Below are 24633 nucleotides of genomic sequence, written 5' to 3'. Positions count from 1 at the left end.
CCCAACCCTCGACCGGCTCAAGATAACTCCAAGACTGTGCCCTCAAGATATGCGCATGAGCTATGCGCACTTCAACCCAAGACTGCGCACTTGTCTTCTCCTTAAGCTTATGCGAGTTTCTCAAGCTGCGTTGGATGCAAATGAAGCCTCAACGCACTTGCATATATATGCATTCAAGTGTGGTTTTACTGTGGGTGGTGGCACTCCAGCCGACCCCCAAAACTGTGATATAACACCCCTGTGCGTGCCCTTTGCCATGTCGGCCTGCCCGCACATCCTCCACGCACAATGGGTTATAAATCCTCCATCGTTTCATCGCACTTCTTTAAGTGTCACAAAACTTGTCCACGGTTTCGTCGCATTCTATCGTCTCATTTCCTCCGCAACTCTATTGCATCGCGCGCCCGCCCGTGCGCTTGTGCCCCCCCCCCGTGCGGCCTACACCTACGGTTGAGGCTTCATTTGCATCCAACGCAACTTGAGAAACTCGCATAAGCTTAAGGAGAAGACAAGTGCACAGTCTTGGGTTGGAGTGCGCATATCTCATGCGCATATCTTGAGGGCACAATCTTGGAGTTATCTTGAGCTGGTCGAGGGTTGGGCAAGGTGTGCCCAAGGTTGTCTTGAGTGCAGTTTTGTGCCGGGATTGACAAGGGGGTCTTGGTAGCTCGGGTGAGAACCCTCCCTTCGTGCAAGGCATGCACATGATTATTGTAAAAGACTGATTTGCCTATATTATAAAAGAAGCTAATTATTGGCTTGGAGCTTGCCAAGCATTACTTGTGATGATTGAATTATTATGAAGAAAGATTGAATAATATATATTGTCGGGCAGACTTGTTCGGGAGTTGCCCCTCCCCTTTATACTGTGCAATTGTTATTGTCTTTTATAATTGTTGTGGATAATGAATGAGTATGGGTGTTCATTGATATAAAGGATAAATGTAATTTTACTTGGTTGCGAAACACAAACTAAGTAAGGACAAGTGAATTAGGCGTAGTCCATGAATGTTAGTATTGGTGAAAAGAAAGCGTTCGTTGGTGCCGCACCTCGCTATAAGTGGTTGGAAGACTACCGCAGGTGTAGGGGCGTGACACCCATACTCATTCATTATCCACAGCAATTATAAAAGACAATAACAATTGCATAGTATAAAGGGGAGGGTCAACTCCTGAACAAGTCTGCCTGACAATATATATTATTCAATCTTTCTTCATAATAATACAATCATCTCAAGTAATGCTTGGCAAGCTCCAAGCCAATACTTAGCTTCTTTTACAATATAGGAAAATTAGCCTTTTACAATAATCATGTGCACGCCTTGCACGAAGGGAGGGTGCTCACCCGAGCTACCAAGACCCCCTTGTCAATCCCGGCACAAAACTGCACACAAGACAACCCTGGGCACACCTTGCCCAACCCACAACCAGCTCTAAGAATCACCCAAAACTGCACCCTCAAGACATGCGCATGAGCTATGTGCACTCCTCCAAATCTGCGCACTTTTCCTTGTCTCCTTGAGCTTGTGCGAATTGCCTTGATCAAACTTGCTCCAAATGATGTCCAACGCATGCTAATATATATGTGTTTTAACATAGTTTCATTGTGGGTGGTGGCACTCCAGCTGACCCCCAAAACAATGACATAACACCCCTGTGCGTGCCTAAACATACCCCTGCGTGCACCCTTCTACATGTCAGCCTGCCCACATGCTCCTCCACGCATAATGGGTTATAAATACTCCATCGTTTTATCGCACTTCTTAAGTGTCGTAAAACTGTCCTCTTGTTTCGTCACATAAGGTTCTTCGTTTCGTCGCATTTTCTCTGCAACTCCATCGCATCGCGCGCCTACCTGTGCTCCCACGCGCCCGCCCCCGCGCCCGTGCGCTCATCGTGCACTCCGACTCGCCCGGCGCCCAACCGCGGTCATGTCCGGAGACCTTACATTCTCCTCCACCTAAAATCGTTGTCGTCCTCGACAACATACCATCCCGGTAGCCATCCACCAAGATCATCACTATCCATGAAGTCAAATCCTCCACATAAGGAAAACATCCTTGCAACATATGTAGAACTCCATCTCCATCATGTCTCACCTTAGTGACCAACTATCACCAAGATAACCATACCAAGGTATACACCTCTACGTTATGTCCTCCATCAAATATCAGATACCAATGTTGTCGAGGACGACAACGATTTTAGGTGGAGGAGGATGTAAGGCCTTCGGAGATGTGCGACATGGTTGGGTGCGGGCGACCCAGGCGCATGCACGGGCAAATGTGGTTGTGCGATGGGCGGTCGTGCACGACAGTGCGACTACCAAGTTGTGCGAGCTACGGTTGCGACCTTGCGACGTTCTTTTGGAGTATATGCGACGATATGAGGAGAGAGGGCGTTGGCTTATACACATATACGAAACGTTTGCAATAGAATTGGCTGACCAGCGATGGAAAGAAAGGCCGACATTACAAGGCCCCAAATGGATGTGTGTATGGGGGTGTGTGGGTAGTCGGTTGGGAAGCCCACCCACGCACAAAGTAGACTATATATGCTTGAACGTTGGAGCATTCAAAGCCATCAAGGAACTTCACACTTCTTACTTTGCTCTTGGGGTAGAATCACTTGGGCACAGATTTAAGGGGAGATGAGCACATAGCTCATGCGCTCCCATGGTAAGTCACACATGGTGAAGAACTCTTGGTGAAGAGGTGAATGCATTGGGCAAGGCGTGCTCGAGGTGATCGTGTGGAGGTGTTTGTGCGACGACTTGGTGTGGGTGTCTTGGCGACTCGGGTGAGCGCCCGCCCACCGTGCAAGTGTGCACGAAGGTGAACGAAGGTTGGAACCGGAGGTCGTAGAGTTGGGCAGGCGGTACTACGTGTTGTTCACACGATTTGGGCGTTTGTCAAGAGTTGGCAAGCGGGACTGCATGTGGGCAGGGATACACGGTTTGGGCGTTTGCGACCAAACGAAGAGCGAACCAGCGAAGACGTGCGACGAGGTGAATGACGGGTTGGAGAGTCGTGCGACGACCGTGCGGAGGTGCCGACGAGCTGGGCAACCGAGTTTGCCGAAGTTGTGAAAATTTGGCTAAGTGTAGATTATATAATATATTGATTCGGGCAGACTCATATTGCAGGGAGTTGCCCCTCCCTTTATATTGTTGTGCATTTCTCTTGGTTAATGTTGTTGATAATGAATGTGTATGGGTGTTCATTGGTATAAAGGCACATTAATAATACTTGGTAACGAAAATAAAACTAAGTATGGAATGTTAAGGCGTAGTCTACAATCGTAAGTATTGGTGAAAAGAAAACGGTTGGTAGTGCCGCACCTCGCTATAAGTGGTTGAAAGACTACCGTAGGTGTAGGGGTGTGACAATTCGTCAAGAGTTTTCAACCGCTCAGTTTTCCGGATCAGATTTTGGCTGAATGGTTTGTAAAATCTTTGTTGCCAAAGATCATTGAGGATGTAGCTAAGGCCAGAGTCATTATTGAGGAGCAAGTAATTGCTCAAGCACAATACCTTGACTTGGTCTATACTCAGTCAGGTACGTTACACGAGAAAATCCCTGATCTTCCCAAGAAAAATCAAATCGCTGCAGCTCCTTCAGGGTCTCATGCCGTTGATGGTATGATTGGTACAGTTAACACTAAAAGTAAGAAGAAGTCTTCCAAGAATTCTTCTCCTATCATAACTGTTATTAGGAAAAGTGTCTATTCAGAGCGACCCTATCCCACTGGGTTGTGACAGAGACCTCAGAAACAAACATGGAAAACTACTCTTGTATTCTCCTTTATGAACTATAAACGAAGAGGAATAGGATGAACCAACCTGTGTCTTGTGCTAGTCCTTTGATCCAATCTCTCTTCTCTTTGACAGCTTCCAGCTACCTGCTCCCTTACTTACCCAGCATCACCAAGTTCCTGCAAGATCACAGAAGAAGGAAACTACACAAAGACATGGATTTATGTTCATAAAAAGCTTAGGATCAGATTTAAGCTAAACATACAAATATAACAAACACCAGTGATATACAAGCATGTAGGAGAAACTCAAATAGTTTTATTGATAAAACAAGAAGATCCAGGATGAGTTACAACCGATGATTCCTGATCCAGCATCAACCTCCCAGCATAGAATCCCCTCTTCACCTCCAACAAAGCATAAATCACCCAATACTCTGATATCTATCTCAAAACCAACAGCAATTCTCTGCAATGTACAAAATTCCAGCCTCTGGATCTCTTGGTGAGGGATCCATATATAGATGTATGCAAAGAGGATGAGTCAGCTCATGAATTGATTAGTGGCCTCTCTCTGTCAGTTCTTGCTTCCACTTGGAGACTGAGAGCCTCTTACTCATCATTGGTCGAATTCAGTGAGGCAAGTGTCATTGGAGAAGATTCTGGAAGCTTCCATTGTCTCTCCACCTCGTGGAATGACTCTGCCACTTGTCATTTTCCGCTCAACGCACCCTGGTAGTGCATTCAAGTGCGTTGCAATGCACCTAGCCAGTGTATTTGGGTGCTTTGCAACGCGGTTAGCTAGTGGAGCAGCTGAAATGATCCTGATTTGACTAGTTCTGAGCAGTTTCTGGTGGAGAACTTCTGGGAGAAGCTGTAATTTGTTGACCTTGTTTCTTTAGTAGCTAGAACAACACTTTTAGGGACTTAGGATCCCTTGGTTTATGGACATTTCATGCTTATAGCTGTAAGGCACAAAAATGTCTATAATAATAACCTTGCCTGATTCCCCGACAGGGGATTCTTCCGCAGAGATTTCCACCGATATTCACGTTGTAGAGTCATCTACAGCCAAATCAAAATCCGGTGGCAAAAAGAAAGGGAAGAATAAGAATAAAACGGACAAAAATTCAAAAGAGAAACCTGAAAAATCAAAATCCAATGATGAAAAACGCAAACCTCGTTATCCTTGTCTCATTTGTGACGAAGAACATTTCACAAGAGACTGCCCTCATCGTGCAGAGGTTGCGAAGATTTTCAAAGGTTCCCAATCGCCAGCTGTTTTGAAGGATCCTTTTCCAAGTGAAGACAATAAGATCATAGGTTCTTCCTCGAGTGCCAATGAAGAACCCATGCTGATGATGTCCCATGTTAGGATTGCGACTCGATCGCATGATTATGGTAGTAAAAGTCCTGTTGATGGTAAAGAAGCAGAATCTTCTCATTCTAACCCATCAACCTCAACTCCCGGTTCCGATCCGCTACAGATCGAGAAACCTAATCCAGACTTGGTAATCAAACCGCCCGCCAAGGGTATACTTCGAAAGTCAGCTTTCAATCCACATGCGAGAGCGGCTCAGAACTATAACATTGTTGAGGATTTGGCTATTTCACCCTCAGCAATGTCGGCTTTGGAAGTGCTGCAATCATGTCCAGCATAGCATAAATTACTTTTGTCGGCTATAGGAGCTGTTGACGTTCAGGACTCGAACCTAATAATTTTCGATCTAGAAAATAGTACACTGCACTTACCTCATCAAATGGCTTTCCAGATTCCAGTGATAGTCAAAAACAGGCCTATTCATAGGATTGTGATTGATGAGGGAGCCTCAACGTGTATTATGTCGATACAGTGTTGGAGATCGCTTGGTTCTCCTTCACTAAATCAATCCCCGATGATTCTAAAGGGATTTGATGGCCATGGGTTTCATCCTTTTGGCATTCTACAGGATCTACCTATAGGGGTTGAAGGAAAAACCGTTAATCTAGATGTGGAGGTGGTTGATGCCCCTCTAGATTACAACCTTCTCTTGGGTCGTAGTTGGTCTTACGCTATGACAGTTGTTGTTTCATCGGTATTTCGGGTTATAAAGTTTCCCCATAATGGAAAGATCATAACAATAGACCAGTTGGCTTACTTTTCATCTGAACCAGCTTCTTCTGAAAGTATTCAGCATGTCGGTAAAATGACTATCCCGTATAAGGATGGTTGAGTAGGACTAGTTAAAGATGTCATTTTACAGGGAACTTTTCCTTTTCCTCCGATCAACGCATCATCTTCATTTGCAACCATTCACATGATTTCGTCAGACACCATTGTTTATGATGATCCTTGGATCGTTCCTTATGAATCTGAGATAGACTCATTTGGTGATGTTATGCCTTTGAGTCCATATGAAATTGCGTATGAGGCCGTGCAATCGTTTACCGACCCATCTTCAACCAAAATTGACTTAATGAATGTGGTCCGTGAGGAATCACTTTTCACATCAAGCTTGGATTCAATCACATTTTCTGAACTTGTTCACTCTGATGAGCAAATTCGTGAAATCCTATGTGTAGATGATTTACCATGGGAAGATCTCCATCACAGATCTTCATTCTTACCCGAGAATGATCGTTTTGAAAATGATTTTTCATCAATTTTTACGATTGAATATGTCAAGGAACCTCAGAATCCAATGAAACATCCTGATTCAGAGTTAAATTTGGGAAACATCTCCCGAACTATTCCTATTGACATTTCAGTTAACCCTGGAATTGTTGAGAACATTCATATAGGTGCCTCGTGTACAGAAGACGAAATCCAAATATATAAGGCCCTATTTCAAGAATTTCGCGCCGTGTTTGCCTGGTCCTATGAGGAAATGGCAGGAATTGATCCCGCGATTGTTGTTCATGAAATCAAGACTTACCTGGACTTTAAACCCATCCAGCAACGTTTGCGTCAAATTCACCCAAGAAAAGCTGCTGCTATTAAAGCAGAAGTTGAAAATTTACTCAAAGCAGGTTTCATTTATCTGATCCCGTTAATGGATTGGGTATCAAATATTGTTCCAGTTAACAAAAAGCAAGGGACAATAAGAATATGTATCGATTATAGGGACAATAATCAAGCATTTCCAAAGGACAATTACCCAACTCCCTATATCGATCAAATCATTGATGATTGTGCCGGCAGCGAAATATTCTCCTTCATGGATGGTTTTTCCGGATACAATCAAATCAATATTCTACCTGCCGATCAACCAAAAATGGCTTTCATTTGTCCATGGGGGACATTTACTTATTGCAAATTACCTTTTGGGCTCAAGAATGTCGGCGCAACTTTTGAAAGGGCCATGTCTTATGCGTTTCATGACATCAAGCACATTGTGCAACCCTATCTCGATGATTTGCTTGCTCATTCATTACATCGAGCTGATCATCTCATCCATTTACGAGCAATCTTTATGAGGTGTAGGAATTATCGGATTTGGTTCAATCCACACAAATTTGTTTTCTGTATAGAAATGGGTCGATTGCTGGGGTTTTTTGTTTTGAAAGCCGGCATTCGTGTCGATCCCTCGAAGGTCGAAGCTATCGTCAAATTGCCTCCTCCTTTGAGTCTTCGCCAACTCCAAAGTTTGCAAGGGAAAGCAAAATTTTTGCGACGATTCATTCCTAACTACGCCGAGGTTACCAAGGGTTTTACCCGGTTGTTGAAACAGAATACTCCATTCTATTGGGATGAGATAGCTCAGAAATCTTTTGATGCACTAAAACACGCGTTGGCCCATGCACCGTTATTGCATCCTCCCAACTACAACCATGACTACTTCTTGTATCTCGCCGCCTCTCATTCCACCATTGGAATGGTCTTAGTTCAGGAAGAAGAATTCGGTACTGAACATGTGATATATTACCTTAGTCGAACTTTAAATCCCACTGAGCTAAAATACTCACATGTGGAGAAATTGGCATTGGCAGTTGTTCAAGTTGTCCAACGTTTTCGTCACTACATTTTACTACGTAAAACTATAGTAATTTCTGATTGCAACCATATGATCTACATTTTGACCAAGCAATTTCCAGGGGGCAAGTACTCTAAATGGATTGTTATCCTGCAGGAGTTCGACTTGGAATTTGAAAAATCTAAGTCTACGAAATCTTTAGTTTTTGCAGAGTTAATGTGTGACTTCCCGCGTGCTGACACAGAAACTGTGGCGGAAGAGCCCATTGCGGACGAATCCTTGTTTCTAATCAGCACTTTAGATCCATGGTATGGGGATATCATCGTTTATCTCTAGACCCAATCATTTCGGCTGGAAATTTCAAGGTCAAAACGTCGAAAAATACGATTCCAGTCCCAACAATTCAGGATTATTGGAGATACTCTTTATCGCCGTGGGGCAGACTCTATTTTTCGAAGTTGTTTAACTCACGAGGAAGCTGAAAGGGTTCTAAATGACTGTCGCTCTGGAGCATGTAGCGATCATATATCTAGGTACACCACAGCCCAAAAGATATTGCACGCTGGCTACTTCTGGCTGTCCTTGTTTAAATATTGTATTAACGCGGTCTAAAAATGCCACAACAACCAAATTTTTGATCGAAAGATGCACGCTCCACCTGCTCCTCTCCACCCTATAATTTTTGTTGGTCCTTTTGCCAAATGGGGTATCGATTTTATTACATGTAACCCTCACTCGGCCGGGGGGCATGCGTATATCATCCTTGCGGTAGATTATTTTACCAAGTGGGCCGAGGCGATGCCTACATTTGAGGCAGACGGCAAGGCATCTGCAATTTTCGTGTTCAATCATATAATTGCTAGGTTTGGTGTCCCACAAGTGATTATCACTGATCATGGGCGTCACTTTCGAAACGTTATGATGACCGAACTTACAGGCCAACTTGGTTTGCATCACGATAGTTCAACTCCTTATTATCCACAAGCTAATGGTCTAGTTGAATCCATCAACAAAGTTTTAGTCATCATGATCCGACGAATCATTGGGATTCATTGGTCGAATTGGCATAACATGCTATTTTCAGCGCTTTGGGCATATCGAACCTCAGTAAAAACATCAATAGGGTTCACTCCTTTCCAACTAGTTTATGGTCTGGAAGCTGTGTTACCCATTGAATGCGAAATCCCGTAATTGCAAATGGACATCGAGTTACTTCCAGCTACTTCCAAAGAGGAAAAACATTTGTTATACTTGGCTCAATTAGATGAGAATCGACGTGATGCTGCATTGGCGATCGAAACTCACGCAAAACGTATGAAAGCTCAGTATGATCGAAATGTGACCCCTCGAAATTTTTCGGAAGGAGATCTAGTCTTAGTTTACGATCAAGCTAATGATAAATTAGGCGCTGGAAAATTCGTTCCTATGTGGCATGGTCCCTATGTTGTCAAGCGAAAGCTAGCAAAAGGGGCCTATGAATTGGTAAACTTTGAAGGTAAACCCAGAAATGGTCTTTACCTGAAGAGGTATTATGCTTAAAGAATGGGTATGGAGAATTTTTAGGATAGTTTTTCTTTCTAGCTGGTGTGTTTTAGTTTAAAAAGTGTACTTAGCTTAGAGAGTGTTTTTCATCATCATTCCTGCTTATCTTGGTTTTACTCTTGGTATTGCAGATGTCGATGCCTCTCCAAACATACATTGGTTTCGCTGATGGTGCTTGTCGTAATACACGAAACATTTCTTTCGTAGCTTGGGTTATCTATTCGCCCTCTGACGAGTTGGTGTCTATACATGGGGTAAGCCTCAGTCAAACAACGAACAACATTGCCAAGTATAGTGCAGTGATTGAGTTATTATCTGAATCTATTTCATTTGGGATTCAGAGTTTGATAGTGAGGTTAGATTCTGAACTTGTTGTATTACAGCTTAATAGAGTGTATGCCATTGGAAATCTAGTGTTATTGAGATTATTTTTGAGAGTGCGTCTCTTGGAACGTGAATTTGATTATATTGAATATCAGCATATTCCAAGATCTTTAAGTACATTAGCAGATGCAATTGCTTCTCGAATGTTAAGTAGACATTTGCAATAATCATACATGTAAATTTAAAACCATTCCATAACATGATTTACAAGATAAGCTGGTAATAGTGATATATATATAGGAGTGTGTCAAAAAATACATCGTCCTCAATCATAGGTTGAAAAATACCTTATGATCGGCAAAAATGATAAGTACAAAAAGAAAAAATGTCATATGTGCCTACAATAGGTGATCATCCTATCACTGGTGATGATCTCGATAAGAAACCATTGCACAGGTCACCTTGCAAAGGAACCTCCTAAAAGGTCCTAGGACCCCAATCACATAGCGCTGAAGTCGATGAGGAATGTCATCTATGCTGGTCTCCGGAATATCTCTTGTCGAGCGCTCTAGATGACTCTCCAACTCGGCCAAAGTCTCTGTTGATTCGTCCTATGGGGCTGGCGTGGCTGCAACTAGTTGTTTCCTCTTGTAAGGCCGGAGAGCGGCTGGTCGCTATGGACCCACATCTACATTTGAAACTTTTACTATCAGTTTTGGGACGATAGAAAAATAAAAATTTTAAAATAGGAAAATGTTGAAAATGATTTTACCTGAGTCATCCCATTGCTCTCCTGGTGGAAGAGCCATGTCTGGGTCACCACGAAAATCTACCCCAATGTAAGGGAAGTCCTAAATAGAAAAAACCTGGTTTTCCAACCATTGGAAATACTCAGGTTTGAATTGAACAACCTCTGTCCCCTCGTCTGGATGATGGGCTATAACTGCAACCCATTGCATTAGTTTACGCTCTCGAGGAAGCCCAGCTCCAACAGTAAGGTGCTGCAGGATCAACATTGGAACCCTCTCCAGACCAAAGCTCACAACCAAAGCCCCATAACCAAAGGTCTTCAATTGTCTGTTCTTGGCTCTGGTCAGTTGGCCTTTTACATTGGCCAACAAGGCATCGCACCAGTTGAAGATGGTGCCTCGAAAGCAGTCAACTACCATCCGCATCTGGGATCCGGTGGCAATATGTAATGCAGCACTCCCGCAAAGTCTGGTGACAATAAACGCGATCACCATGAGTTCAGGAAGGGATATGGTTTTAATTTCTATCCCTTTGTCTCTAGCCTGGCTGTTGCAGAACTCTAGCCGGAGGCTATCGACAGACTGGCCACCTGGCCTAGTCCTGAATAGAGTCAAGTCTTCGCCTCTCTTATGCAAACCGGTCAAGAAATATATGTCTGCCGGCTCGATTTCGAGCTGTTGGCCACCAATGAAGAATCACTGGTCCTGTATTCTCCATCTGTCAACCAACCACTGTAAGAAATCCACTTTGGCTCTCATGCCAGGTATGGCCCAGAATTTGTACAAGCCACATGCCTTCAATGCATCAATCGAAGGTTGGTGATTTAACGCAGCAAGATCCACGTCCTCGTGCTCTCGTTCACGCCAATCTAGCATGATGTACCCTCTACATCCAATAAAAAGACAAATTAGAATGCTAGAAATTAATTTGTTTGGGTCAAATTTGAGAAATTTTGGGTTAAAAACCCTTGCTGCGGGGACCGCACCCTCTATGTTAGAGACAGTGCATGGGTCCGCACCTTGCCTACATGGAAGGTGCGTACCCCTGACTTTTTCCCCATTGAGAAAAAGTTGGGGTCCGCGAGCTACCAGTGTTACGCCTGCGGGCCCCCGCGCGCGGGTTTTTAGCCTAAAAACCCTCCAAAAAATGAAATAAAAGCCTAAAACAAAAAATGAAACAGTTAAAAATGAAGAGTAGGATGATGTGGATTACCTGGAGAAGACGGCGTTCGATTCCGACGGTTGGATTTTCCGCAATATTCACGGGAAGTTTCTGAATAAAAGCACTATTTTCTCACCCAAATCTCAAACGGTAAAAATGAATTGACGAAAGCCCTTTTTATAAGTTTTTTGAGTAAATAAATTGCAAATTGTTTATGTTTCACTTTGGAACGGTAATTTTTGCAGCATTTATATCCATTTCAAACAGGTATGAGTAATGTTTGCATTTTTATTCAGGATAACGGATTATTCAGGCGAAACCTATCATTTTCTACGAAAAAAACATTTAGAGTCACCTTTAAGCTCTTTTCTGACTCCTAAAACATGAAAAGATCACCGAGTTTTTCTTTTTAAACTCGTTAAAACAGAACTAAAAAGACGGTCCACTTACAGCTCTTTTCTTACCGTAAAAACATGAAAAGATTGCCGGATTTTTGTCGTTTCAAATTCGATATTGGTTATAAAACGACGTGTTGTTGATCGCTTTTTTACTTTTTCAGATCAGGGGCACTAATTACGAAAAGTACTTCTTGGTCGTAAAGATCACGCGGTTCTCTCAAGTATTATTTTATACTTTTTCGGGCTTGAGAGACACAAATTTATGAAAAAGGTAAACCCTGGAGTCTTCTTAAGTTTTTTCAGACTCTCTAAAATTGAAAAACGCCAAGTTTCTCCTATACTGGACTCGTTAAAATTTCACAGTAAAGGACCTATTCAATTACAAACAGGAACAAACCACTCCTTATTAGGGTTCGAATTTAAACTAAGTTGGACTCCTCCGAAGGATGAGCTTATAATCAAGCAAATGTTATCCTCCTCAAGCTTGTCAAAAATAAAGAGGTACTTGCCAGAAATGGTGGGGGAAAAGAGAGAAAAATGAGTCTGTTTGTCATACTTTGTAACCACTCTTGAACACGACACTTTTATTCACCTAGGTTGGGAAATCCTTTGCCTAACAGTTGATCAAACCACATTGAAAGTCTTCAGCCGGTTTCTCGGTATTAACTTTGGGTCAATTGTCACCAAACCATCTGTTGTGTCGTTATGTGTTCAAGAGGTCACTGCCAATAAGCCATTCATCTGCAAAATATGTGTCATCCATCTTGACCATCCGTGAGTCAGTCCTTGCAACTAAATTTATTCAACTTGATCTATGATTTCGTGTTGTAGGCTCGCCTATGACGGATCGCTTTCTATCGACTTCAACTCATTATCTAGAAAGATGATCTAGAAATCGTCGGTACCTTGGGATCTACATGCCTCAATGGTAGGTTTCTCGCCTTTAATGACAGGTTGCATCATTGACCTTCGGTCAAAGGATTCTGTGACATGTTTGACATCAACACATTTATTCACATCTCATGGATTGTACTAGGTACTTTGAGAGCCATTGACATCACTGGTGGTTTCTCTCACACTTGTTAACAGTTTACATCATTGACTGGTAATCAAGTGGTTTCTACCATGTTCAACATCAACACATTCATTCGCATGGATAGAATCGTACTGTTTCGGGAAGTAGAAGTGAAGACCCTGGATCTAGTTTCCACAATCCAGGCTGCGAGGAATTTTGTATTCATTATATAATGGACTATTCATAAACAGATGGTTGCGTCCATACTGTGTCCACATGAGTCTATACTTGTGATGACTTACAAGATCATTCCTGCATCAGAGCAGTAGTTAGTTTTCTAAATCAGTTTTGATCTGAGTATGGGAATGCCTACCTCAGCGATGATATGATCTCATATATATATCTTGCATTGAATGTTTTTACAGGTTCCGACCGGGCTCTCCACAAGATGAGCCTTGAAATGATAAAGTACTTCACTCTTCCTAAATGATAAATGAAATCCTCATCTACTACAGACTTCGCACTTTAGGGGGCAATATGTTACACAAAAATATTGTCACCATGATTATTTGCAGTCAATATGGATCTATCAACACTTGTATTGTCCTCCTAAGCAAGTCTCAGACCTCAGCTCTTCAATTCAAGCATTGAAAATGAGAGAAAGACATTGAAAATCAACAAAGCTCTGGTTCCGCACTTTCTCTCATTGTTGCCTGCGGTCCCGCACCTCGTGTTTACAAAAACTGCAGACCTACCCGCTCTGTCCCTAAAGGAGTGGGTGCGGACCCCTGTGAAAGTCAAAAGGCGCAAGTTTATTCTAAAAAACTCACTTTGGGTTAATTCTAGATTATTCTAGAAGGAATTTTGACGTGGATTGGTCGCTCTTAGGTGGTTCATGCATCCCAAAAGAGAAGGAGCTAATCCCTTGATGAGAGGAGATATCCCTTTGAAGGAGGGCTTTATCCCTTTGAAGGAGGACCTAGTAACTTCCCTCCATTGCACTATACATTAAGGCATTGGGCTGGTTGCTAGGGAGGTTAGAAGCTTGAGAGGAGAGATCACATACCTTTTTGGCTTCATTGGGAAGATAGTGAAACTTGTCAAAGTAGAGGAGACTTCTTGTTGGACCCTGGGAGGAGCTTGTACAGTGTCAAGGCACAGGTTGTAAAGTTCTTCTTTGATTTGAATTAATACAATCAGATTCATTTTTCTCAACAAATTGTCTTATGTCATTTGTTTCATGAATTCCTTGATCTTCATGTTAAATATGTTTTATGATATTGCCTTTTCAGGTGCTATTTAATTTGTTTTCTTGTTTGTGTTTGCAGATTCGCAACAAGGGAGCTCACTTGGATCAAAGGAGCGAGGCTTCCACAAACTTGCATTGGACCCAAGGTAGGCCTAAAACACTTGTTTGCCTTTGTTTATAAATGCATATTTAGAGAAAGATAGGTTTTGATTGGCTTGCTTGTCACTAGGTCTCTTTAGATTTAGGAAGGTCTATCTTGTCCGCAAGATCGACTCATTCTGTGTGAGAATAAGTATTGTAACATTGAAAGGAACATAATGAAAAATCAATCTGGTAGTCTTGATATTGGGATCTAGCGGAAAATATTTCTGTATATTTGTTTTATGTTTTATGTTCTCGTCATTATTTATTTTCTATTTTTAGAATTCATTTACAAGTAATATTTATACAGGGTTAAAACCTACATGATGGACAACAATCTGAAGAGGAGTATGGCATTTCAACTGCAGACCAACAGGAAAACAGAGGTTTTCAACCACACAGTGATACATTTACTCCAGGTATATTGTGGCAAGCACCCCAAGTTGTGGGACGAGTATCTTCATTATGTACAACATGCATATAATAGGGTTGTGCATTCATCCACTTAGAGCTCACCGTTTGAGACATGATTTGGATATTTTCCAAAGGATCCTTTAGACATGGTCTTTGGGAGAGATGAATATTCAAGTGAGCAAAACGATAGGGACAAGACATAGAATTTTATCCACCGGATTCAGATGATTCACCAAGCAACGCAGGAAATTAGAGAAAAGTCAAGCTCAATACAAGGCTCAACATGACAAGCACCAAGTTGATCACCAATTTCAAGTTGGAGACAGGGTATGGCTCCACATCAGCAAAGACAAAATGAAAGGGGAAGGAAAGAAGTTGATACCAATCTAATATGGTTCTTTCACCATATTAGAGAATATTGGAGACAATGCTTTTCGTCTCGATTTGCTAGCATACATTCAGATGTACTCAGTGGTGAACGTTGAAAACTTGAAGATTTATAAGCCTCCTTTGATCATGGACACTGAAGAGGTTGGAAAGGTTCCCACAGTGGATGATTTTGCATCATAATACTTGGACAAGATACCTGAAGATATTATTCTTGACAGAAGGACTAGGACTTCACGACGAGGAGATGTGGAGTACCATCTTATTGGTTTCAAAGGAATGCATCTAAGTAAGTCTCGTTGTATTAAAAAGGATAAAGTGAGGAAGAAATTCCCTCACTTTCCAATTGACTGATAAGGCTTTTGGAGGCCTAAAATCTCATTATTGGGGAGGAATGATCTAGGAGCATCCTAAAAGGCCAATTTTTCAAATTCCTCAAAATGCTAAAAAAAACTAGTCTCAAATCGAAGAGCTCGTCGTTATGAATCAAATGGCGCAAACGACACATCAATTCGACATCGTATGAGCAAGTTATGGCCGGCTGGAATTTTTTAGAAACAACTATTTTTTTTGCAGGTAGGACCCACAGGTGACACATGGCATGCAGAAATCAGAAGTACATATATTGATGTCATCTTTAGAGATGATGATGGCAATAGACTGACATAGTCGTACGGATGGAGAAGAGCCAATCAGATGACGACACGTGGTAGGTGAGATCAACATCTCAGTCAACAACCTAATTAGTCGTACGAACCAATCAAAGCACACCACGTTGCGCCTAGTCAACATTGCCAATTTTTCTTAAGGAGATGACATTTTGGACCTTTGAGGCTGTTGGTGATCATAAATTTTTTTCCTGGTTAATTTGTCTGGTAACCCCCAAAAAAATAGTCAAGAAAATAGGTCAGTGAACTATTATAAATTAAATTAAAAAAAAAAATTGGTCGACCCGGCCAACAAACAATACATATGTATATATCTATATCTATATATATATATATATATATATATATATATATATATATATATATATATAACAGTGCAGGGGGGCAATGCTGATTTTATGAGCCCCCTCTTGGTGGGGGTTCGGGGGCAGCACCCCTTAAGCTAAAAATAGATGTAAAATTACCTTGTGAAATATTGTAATTTCGTAGTCAATCTGAGTCGTTCATTATGCGGATGATCTCACGGTAGAAGTTATGTTTAATTTAGGTTTTTTTTCCCCTAGAAGGAAACCCCTCGCTATATATGAGGGAATTGTATTGCGACTATGTATATGTGTATTCTAAGCGAGAAAGAGAGAGGAGATTGTGTGACAGCGAAGAGGAAATTACAGTGGATTTGTTGTAGGTTGTATCTCTTCATTTTGTTGGATAATATAAAAGGAAGTACTAGTTGTTTCTCCGTGGACATAGCCCAAATTGGGTGAACCACGTATATTTGTCTCTCTTGTTTTATGTGTTTTATGTGTTTGTGTTTCTGTAATATTTTATGTGTTCCATTGCTTTGTAATATATAATTTTCTAACACCGATGACATAGCCCACACATGGTGAACTCTATAATCAACTTGTTTGTGTGCCTTTATTCTCATGGTTGCTTTTGATTTCTGATTATTTTATGTGTATGTTTCACTTGGTTACATGCTCTTTTAAATGAAATTTTGTATGTATCCTTGAAGTAAAAGATTTGGATCATCACTGGTTTCTATGGAGTTACTACCAACAATGTATCTAAATTCACTGCCTTGGAGAAAGGGTTGGTGTTGGCTCAAAAGATGGGTGTCCAAATACTAGAGATTACATGGGACTCTCAAGTGGTGATCTAGATCATCTAGAGAATGTTAAATGGCTCCCCCATAATCAAAATAATCAGAAGTTGGAAATTAGAGTGTCAGGTTGTAAGGATCTAATAGTTCCTTATTTCCTTCCCTTATGTGATCTCTTCGCACACTAGATAGCCTAGAAACCAAGTTAAGGATTGGTTGGCGAACTCAAGGGTGCAATTATTACAACCCAGAGTTTTCCAACCACTGGCCACCAACGTTGGAATTGTAGGATTTATAACATTTGGAAGTCCTCGTAGAGAATGACAAAAAATCCTCGACGGGAGTGTCAGGAGGGAAAACAATGGCTCAAGAGGGAAATATTATTACCCTCACCACATGTCAAGTATGAAGACCATGTGGGCAGCATATGCTTCACCTGGAAGGGGTTGGGTGAAGGTTCTAGAGGTGACAAAGCAACTAATTAGAGTTAGGATGGGCAAGAGCTCCAATCGCGGACTATGTGAGATGAAGGTGGTGAATATGGAGGAGGTGAATTATTCAGAAGTGCACGGTGGCTTAGCCTTCAAGCCATTCCATACTCCCTAGTTGTACTCATTAGGGGACTTTTGAGGTCTAAAATGGGCCTCCTAAGAAACATGTACAACCAAAAAAATTTTATAAGAACCAATAGGAATTAAGAAGATGATGTCAACCATGGGGGATGATTCACCATATTTTCAGTAAAAAAGTAAAAATATTAAAAAATAATAAAATAATAAAACTACTTTTTCAACTCGTATTTTCAACTTATCTCCCTAAGGTTTTACTCAAATTTTGAGTGGGAGTACTCGTTGGATGCAAAATTTAATTCCTCATCCAAAGAGTACCCATGTTGCATACTTTCGATGGACCCTTCTACACAAAAAATGAGAAATACATGAAAAAACGTGATTGCAATCACGTTTTTCATGTATTTCTCAGTTTTTGTGTAGCAAGATCCATCGAAAGTATGCAACATGGGTACTCCTTGGATGAGGAATCAAATTATGCATCCAACGAGTGTTTCCACTCAAAATTTGAGTAAACCCATAGGGAGATAAGTTGAAAAAATAGTGTTTTTTTTTTTTCCCTCTAAAATTTGATGATGTCATCTAATCTTATTTTATTAAATCCACTATTATTTTATAATTTCCTTAGGAGGCCCATTTTAGACCTCAAAAATCCCCTAATGATATGCATTGGGAAGTCTTGGTGGGTTGTTGGCTCTAGATTTGTGGCAGACTATGGCTACCTGGGACCCTGGGATTCTGTGGGTGGGAACAACTCCAGGCCAAGCGTGACATAGTGGCTTTGTTTCAATCGTTAAGGTACGGGACAGTAACAGTGTGGTATGTGGATTACTCAATTGATGGGCGGTACAAGTAGTCTATAGTGTTACATCCAATGTCGTTCTTGTTTGGAATTATGTTGTGATGGGATTCGTCGAGATAGCCAACATGGTGGCAAGGTTGGGCCTTGTAGCCTCTCAAAGGTCATTCTACAATGTGTTCGTCGATTTTTGGGTGTTCTCTAGATTTGTGGTGAGAGAGGTACAGGGGTGGGTCATAGAGGCTAGAGGGTGGCTCTATATTTCAGCGGCTGGTTATTTTGTGTTAAAAGGTGTGGGTGGTCATAGTGGCTATGTTGAGTTATTCCCATGTTGGGGGGAGTGGGTTGTTCCACGTCGTTGGTTTAGTGGTGGGGTCTGGGGAGAGGCTTCTGAGCATAGGACTGTGGGTTGTGGGAATTGGGTAATTCAAGAAGCTTGGAGGGAGGGGAGGGTGATGCAACGGTAACGGGGTTGGGTGTGTAGAGGGGCCAAACCTTGAGGAGTAGGAGCAGTGCACCAGGCAGGCCAATGAGATATTGGTGGGGAGGTGGAACAGAAGCCATCTCTCTAGGAAAGGTGGACCTCCTGCCTCCATTCGACTCCCTTAAATACCAGTTAAGACATCTCACTTCGATGGTAGAACAAATAGCTCAGGACCAACATGATGACCAGAATGAGCTTATTTCCTTTATGAATGCAACACAACCAATGGCAAATGATGGACAAGCTAATGTCTCTCTTGCGTGGGAAGAAACAAATTCAAGATAAGTAGGATAGATTGGAAGGACGCATGGCACATACGGAAGCACACATGCATGAAGCATTTTGCCAACCTCAGCAGCTAGGGAATGAACCAGATGCTCCAAATTCGGGTAATGTTGATCTTCTAGGATGATGGTCAAGTGTCTTTTTATTTTGGGTCAATTTTGTTTCATGTGGGTGGCTCGCATGAATTTTGATAGTTTTGTGGTACTCTTGCCTTGTTGTTTTGCCAATTCCTCGTTTTCAACAAGTCTGATTGGAATAAGGCAGAAGACATTTTTCTTATAAGATCTCCACAATATAATATTTTAATAAATAAATAGAAAATTTCTTTTTGCAAAAATTAAAAAATTGTAAAAATCCTACTTCAAAATAAAGGAGTTGTTTTTAGTGCGACTTTTTCGACTTTCCAGTGCCGGAATCCAAAAAAAATTGAGATGAAATCTTGATTTGTGTTATTTAAACTGATTTTGAATGTATATATGGATTCAACACCCTAAAAAACCCTAGGGCACTTCGATTGTGTAAGGGTTACCAATCAAACTTGTGATTTCAATAAATTTCTGCTGGAATTTAGAAAAATCAGACTAGAAAAACCCACCAAAAAAACTTCCAGAAAATCTTAGTAACTCGCAAAATAAATACCCTTCTCAACATAATAAATACATATATTAGATATATATATATATATATATATAAAATTAAATGATTTAAACCCTAAATGTCAAATGTTCAATTTATTTATGAATCGGGTGAGTTTAAAATTTCAAATTTTAATGATTTTTTAAAATATTAATCTTGGCTTTAAATGCACGTGCATTTTGTTGTATTGTATTTGGTCGTTAGAGATAAGTGCTTTTAGGATTATGATTGAAATTTTGGAAAGAGATCCATGGATACACTCTTTGATATTTCATTATAAAATAATTGTATATATTTTAATTTGAACATTGATTTTGAATATTATATTTCAATAAAAAAAAATTATTTATTTAAAATGTTTATATTTTAATAATATGGTGTTTTATTTACTAAAAATATTTTTATATATGAAACTGTATTAATATTAATAAATTATATATTTATTAATATTATATTAAATTGAGATTAGAAATATTATTTAGTTTCATGTATAAGATTAAGGTTATATGTTATATATGATTTATTGATGATCATTGTTAATATTATTTAAATTAGAATTGGTTTTTAATTCTAGAGAAAAAAATAAAATTGCTTTTAATTATTAAGTTTTTTTTGTTTGAATTTAGTAGGTTGAGTGGTTGGCAACAAGGTCTATTCTTTCTCCACTAAGATTCAATTCCAAGAGATATGTTTGGTTCTTTCAAATAAGGCTTCAAAAAAAGAGTAGGTGGGTCCTAACTTCTTTTTCCCTTAGACAAAAGAACCAACTAATACAACTTCCTTTTTCCCTAGATATAAGAACTAATAAGTGTTCTCTTCCCTAGACATAAGAAACAAATTAATAGCCCTAAGTCACAAATGAATTTAGCAATAATCCCTAGACATAAGAAACAAGTTAATGACCCCAAACCCACAAATAATAAGTTAATGACCCAAAACCCAAAAAAAATTAACACTAATAAAGTCTACCTTTTTATAAACCACTAAAAAAATAATTATTTTAACATATAAATATTTTTTTAATAGTGATATATCAACCTACATTCATACATTTGCAATCAACCCACATGAAAAAATAATAATCAATTCACATTTATAAATAACACTACCAAAAAAAATGTTCTCCTTATCATTTAAACACTAAATTATAATAAATTTTATTACCAATTAAAATGTTAATGAATAATAAATCAATTAATTTTATTTTTAAAAACTTTCATTACTATTTAATTTAGAAATTAAATACACTTTTAAATTGTATAAACATTAATTTAATGTCATTAATTTTTATAATCTAAAAATTAATTAAAATTAAGAGAGACTAATAACACTCATAATATAAATAATGAATTTTGTATTTACTCTAATTTTATAATAAACTCTTGAATATCAAATTCGTTTTTCAACATAAATTTCGGTCAAATTTTTTTTGGGTGTAAAAAATTGATATACTAGCCACTCTTACAAATAGTTGTTTTTAGTGAGACTTTTTGGAAGCTTTTTGGGTAAGTTTTTCCGATTCAATTTCTCTAAAATCTGACAAATATTTATTAAAATCACAAGCTTAATAAATAACCTGTACACAATTGAAATGCCTAAATCTTATAAAATAAAAAAACTAATTTAAATGACACAAATCAAAATTTCATCTTAATTTTTTTCATAAAATTTCCACCTCAAAAATCCCAAAAATCACACTAAAAAACTCCCTACAAACGAAAATTCTTTTCCTAGAATCCTACGGGATTAACTTACACATGTGGGAGCCCCGGTGGAGAGCCTTCGTGGCAGGCCCAAATATAACTCTTCTAAGTTCTACCCTATGGTTGACGACCAGGTGAAAATATGGATAAAGGTGACGTACGGTTAGGATAAAATCTCGCTACACGTCAGCCTTCAATGAATTTGACTCGGTTAGGATAAAATCTCGCTACACGTCAGCCTTCAATGAATTTGACTCGATGTGGGATATAATAATTTGGACCATGGTTCAGGTTAACAACCATGGGTTATAATAAGCTGGGCCATGGTTCAGGTTAACAACCATGGGTTATAATAAGCTGGGCCATGGTTCAGGTAAACAACCATGGGTTATCTAACGTCGGTCGCAGTGGAGTTTGTGCTATGTATACGTATTGGTGAACAATTTGTTTGCACAGATTGGAGCAAGTAACCAGAGACTAAACTATATTCGAGGAATATATCATTGTCCTTATCGTCTTCTGTGCTATATTATATTTATGGCGGTGTTAGATCTGTGGCAAGAGGGGCTTAAATGAGCATAGGGAGTTGCAGCTATAAATTTGGGTATGTGACTGTTGAACTTACACAGTCTATTGCAATTGGCAATTGGCAATTGGGTACCTCCAGATTCAGCAAGATTAGTGGGTGTGTGCCCCCTTGCACAGAGCAGCAGGCAGCTCATTTTTCTGACAATCTATGAGGGATTCCTGCTGTTAGAATATAGCAGAAGTTCTGTGGCGTTGATCTGAATTCTCAGAGAGGGGTTCCTGCTTTTTTTAGCAGCAGGGAAAGCGTTTGTGTCATTGATTGAAGAAGGGATTTGAATACTTGGGGAGGATGTTTTAGATGTTTCAGGGATTTCTTTTGCTTTAGGAAGGAATAATTTGTGGTTCTGGACTAGTTTTGGGGACAGTGTTGATGGATCGTCTGTATCCTTATTGTTGTACTCTGTATCGGGGCAGAGACTGGCCCGATGCTCCTAGTATATTCATAGCTTTCAATCCGAAGGGGTCCTCAGATTCAGAGGGGGTCAAAAGCCCAACTTCTCCGCTGGATATCAAAACTTTTTCTGGAGTTGCGATCACTGATTGGCATCAAAACAGCTTAGATCCCAATTTGATTTCTCCCCAGCAGCAAAGAGAGACAATACCGATTGGTTCTCCACATGGATTCATAAAATCCAACTCCCAGAAGTCTGGAATGGAGAATTCAGAGAGCTATACTTGTGTTACATCGTATGGTCCAAAATCGAGCACAAAATACGTATATTCTCATTGCGGCATGAAGTGTGAAACTGTGCAATACCCTGTTCAGAAACAACCAGCTTGGAGCTATTCAAATGTTGCAGTGTTGCCGGTTGCCCATTTTCTCAGCGCTTGCTATCTCTGCAAACGGCAGTTGAACCATGGGAAGGACATCTACATGTACAGGTCTGATAAAATTATCATACCATGGCTTTTAGGTTAGAGATTGTTTTACTATTCGAGAATCACATTGAATTTGATTATAATTTTCAATTCTCAAGAGCTAGTCTCGTTCTTTTTTTCCTGATTGTTGCAGAGGTGACAAAGCATTTTGCAGTGTGGAATGCCGTTATCAACAGATTTTGGTGGATGAATGAATGGAAACAGGCCCTGTTTCTCCGGCATCTTCGCGGAGTGTAACTTCTTATGGTGGGATTTTTTTCTTAACCAGTATAGTTGCTGCTTCATGATATCAGAGGCATGAGAACTGTCCATCATGTACAGGTTTGCTATAATGTATGTATTGTTTGCATCAGAGGAGCTGTAGGAAAATACAGGGCCACAGATGATATAAAAATCTATCTCTGTTTCGCTCAGATGGGGTGCGCTTTTCTGTTCCGAGGCATATCGATTTAAGATGAGCTTTGTTGCGTGAATAATGCCACAAGTATTTAAGTTCAATCCCCTGTATGGGTATGGAGCTCAAAAGCTTCCCAACATATGTGAGTTTCTTAATAAGATAATTACATGCCGTTAAGGGTAAGGGTAGAGTAATGTGTTTGAGCAAAAGTATGGAAATTAAATGAGTGGAGTTGTATATGTTTATTATTGGATAATGGGTTGGGATAATATTCCAATAATGAATAGATAATAGTCTAATAATGGATAGAGGAAAAATATGGAAATGAAATGAGTGAAGTTGTATATGTCTAATATTGAATAATAAGGTTGCCATAATAGTCTAATAATGGATTTGCCATAATAAATCTATTATTAAATAATAAATTTATCACAAAATGTAATTGTAAATATATACATCCCAACTCATTTACTACCCATTAGAAAATTACTTATTGTCAACCGAGCAAAAGAGCTAATGCAAATTCCAGGGAGCTTGGCATATGCTCTAATGCAAATTCCAGTGGAGCTAGGCATATTCAAGGCATATGCTCTAATGCAAATTCCAGTGGAGCTAGGCATATTCAAGGCATATGCTCTGATGCAAATTCCAGGGGAGCTAGGCATATTCAAGGCATATGCTCTTTTTCTTCGTTATGATGACTGAAAATGCCTACTCAAGACATCATTGCCCTTTTATCTGGTATACTGCCTGATCGTGGTACTGCATATTCTGACGTGTTTTCTACAGGATGTGATTACACCTTAGCATTAACCGCTGAGAATTTGAGCTCCTTATATGTGTTCTCTCAGTTTTGTGAGGATGAACAGTACATTGATTAGGCTGCTGCTCCACATTATATGAGAAAGATGATGTTTTATTTTGAAGTTTGACTAGGAAACTTTAAATATTGAAGCTTTCATATTTTCTAGCTTTGTTCCAGAAGATCCTATTGGTTTTAAACTTTTAAATGCTACTTTATACTTGTTCAAGTATGATTCTGATCATTTCTCAAGGCAGATAAACAAATATATGTGATTGCACTGCAAGATTTGCATCTTACCTAAAACTCCTAAAGTTGGGCTTAAACTATGATTGATAATTCTGACAGGATCGTTTTTTTTTACCAGTCATTAAATAAAGTGGGACTATTAAAAACTGATGAGCACCTTGCTTTTCAAAGAGAAAACCATATTGATTCACTGCTATATTTCCAATAAAGTTACTTTTTAACGTACAGTCACCTTCTACTGCAGTATTCCATTGATGTGGCCCTACACTTCCAAGATATATGTCTTAACAATTAGGACAAGAAGGCTTTGTGATGGTAGATTTTGCAAGTGTTTCTTTAAACCGAAAGATCTTGGTAGATCAGTAACTGGGCGGAAGTACGTATT

At 39.8% G+C, this 24633-nt stretch overlaps 1 protein-coding gene across 3 annotated transcripts; it reads left to right on the top strand.

Moving 5' to 3' along the window:
- The first annotated feature begins 21772 nt into the window (after positions 1-21772).
- Positions 21773-23453, top strand: LOC149210529 (FCS-Like Zinc finger 8-like). Of its 3 annotated transcripts, none has more exons than XR_016252951.1 (3): positions 21773-22803; positions 22934-23046; positions 23154-23453. XR_016252951.1 is itself a non-coding variant. In XM_089396733.1 (2 exons), exons 1-2 carry the CDS (start codon positions 22292-22294, stop codon positions 22992-22994), a joined length of 573 nt encoding a protein of 190 aa, XP_089252859.1. In that variant the 5' UTR covers positions 21776-22291; the 3' UTR covers positions 22995-23090. The 3 variants fall into 3 exon arrangements, 1 of the variants encoding a protein (XP_089252859.1); XR_016252950.1 differs by having other exon boundaries at positions 23122-23453; XM_089396733.1 differs by lacking the exon at positions 23154-23453 and having other exon boundaries at positions 21776-22803; positions 22934-23090.
- The last annotated feature ends 1180 nt before the right edge of the window (positions 23454-24633 follow it).

The sequence above is a fragment of the Pinus tabuliformis genome, chromosome 1_2 (assembly GCF_031772625.1).
Source record: "Pinus tabuliformis cultivar Carrire ecotype Pingquan chromosome 1_2, CPIR1, whole genome shotgun sequence".
NCBI classification, from domain to species: domain Eukaryota; kingdom Viridiplantae; phylum Streptophyta; class Pinopsida; order Pinales; family Pinaceae; genus Pinus; species Pinus tabuliformis.
The sequence above is the reverse complement of the archived record's forward strand: the minus strand, read 5'-3'. Positions and strand labels throughout refer to the sequence as shown.

Excerpts from the sequence above, each read along its gene's own strand:
- LOC149210529 (XM_089396733.1), top strand. The coding sequence starts at position 22,292 with ATGGATCGTCTGTATCCTTATTGTTGTACTCTGTATCGGGGCAGAGAC. Across the intron at positions 22,804-22,933 it reads AAGGACATCTACATGTACAG|AGGTGACAAAGCATTTTGCA; the intron begins GTCTGATAAAAT and ends TGATTGTTGCAG.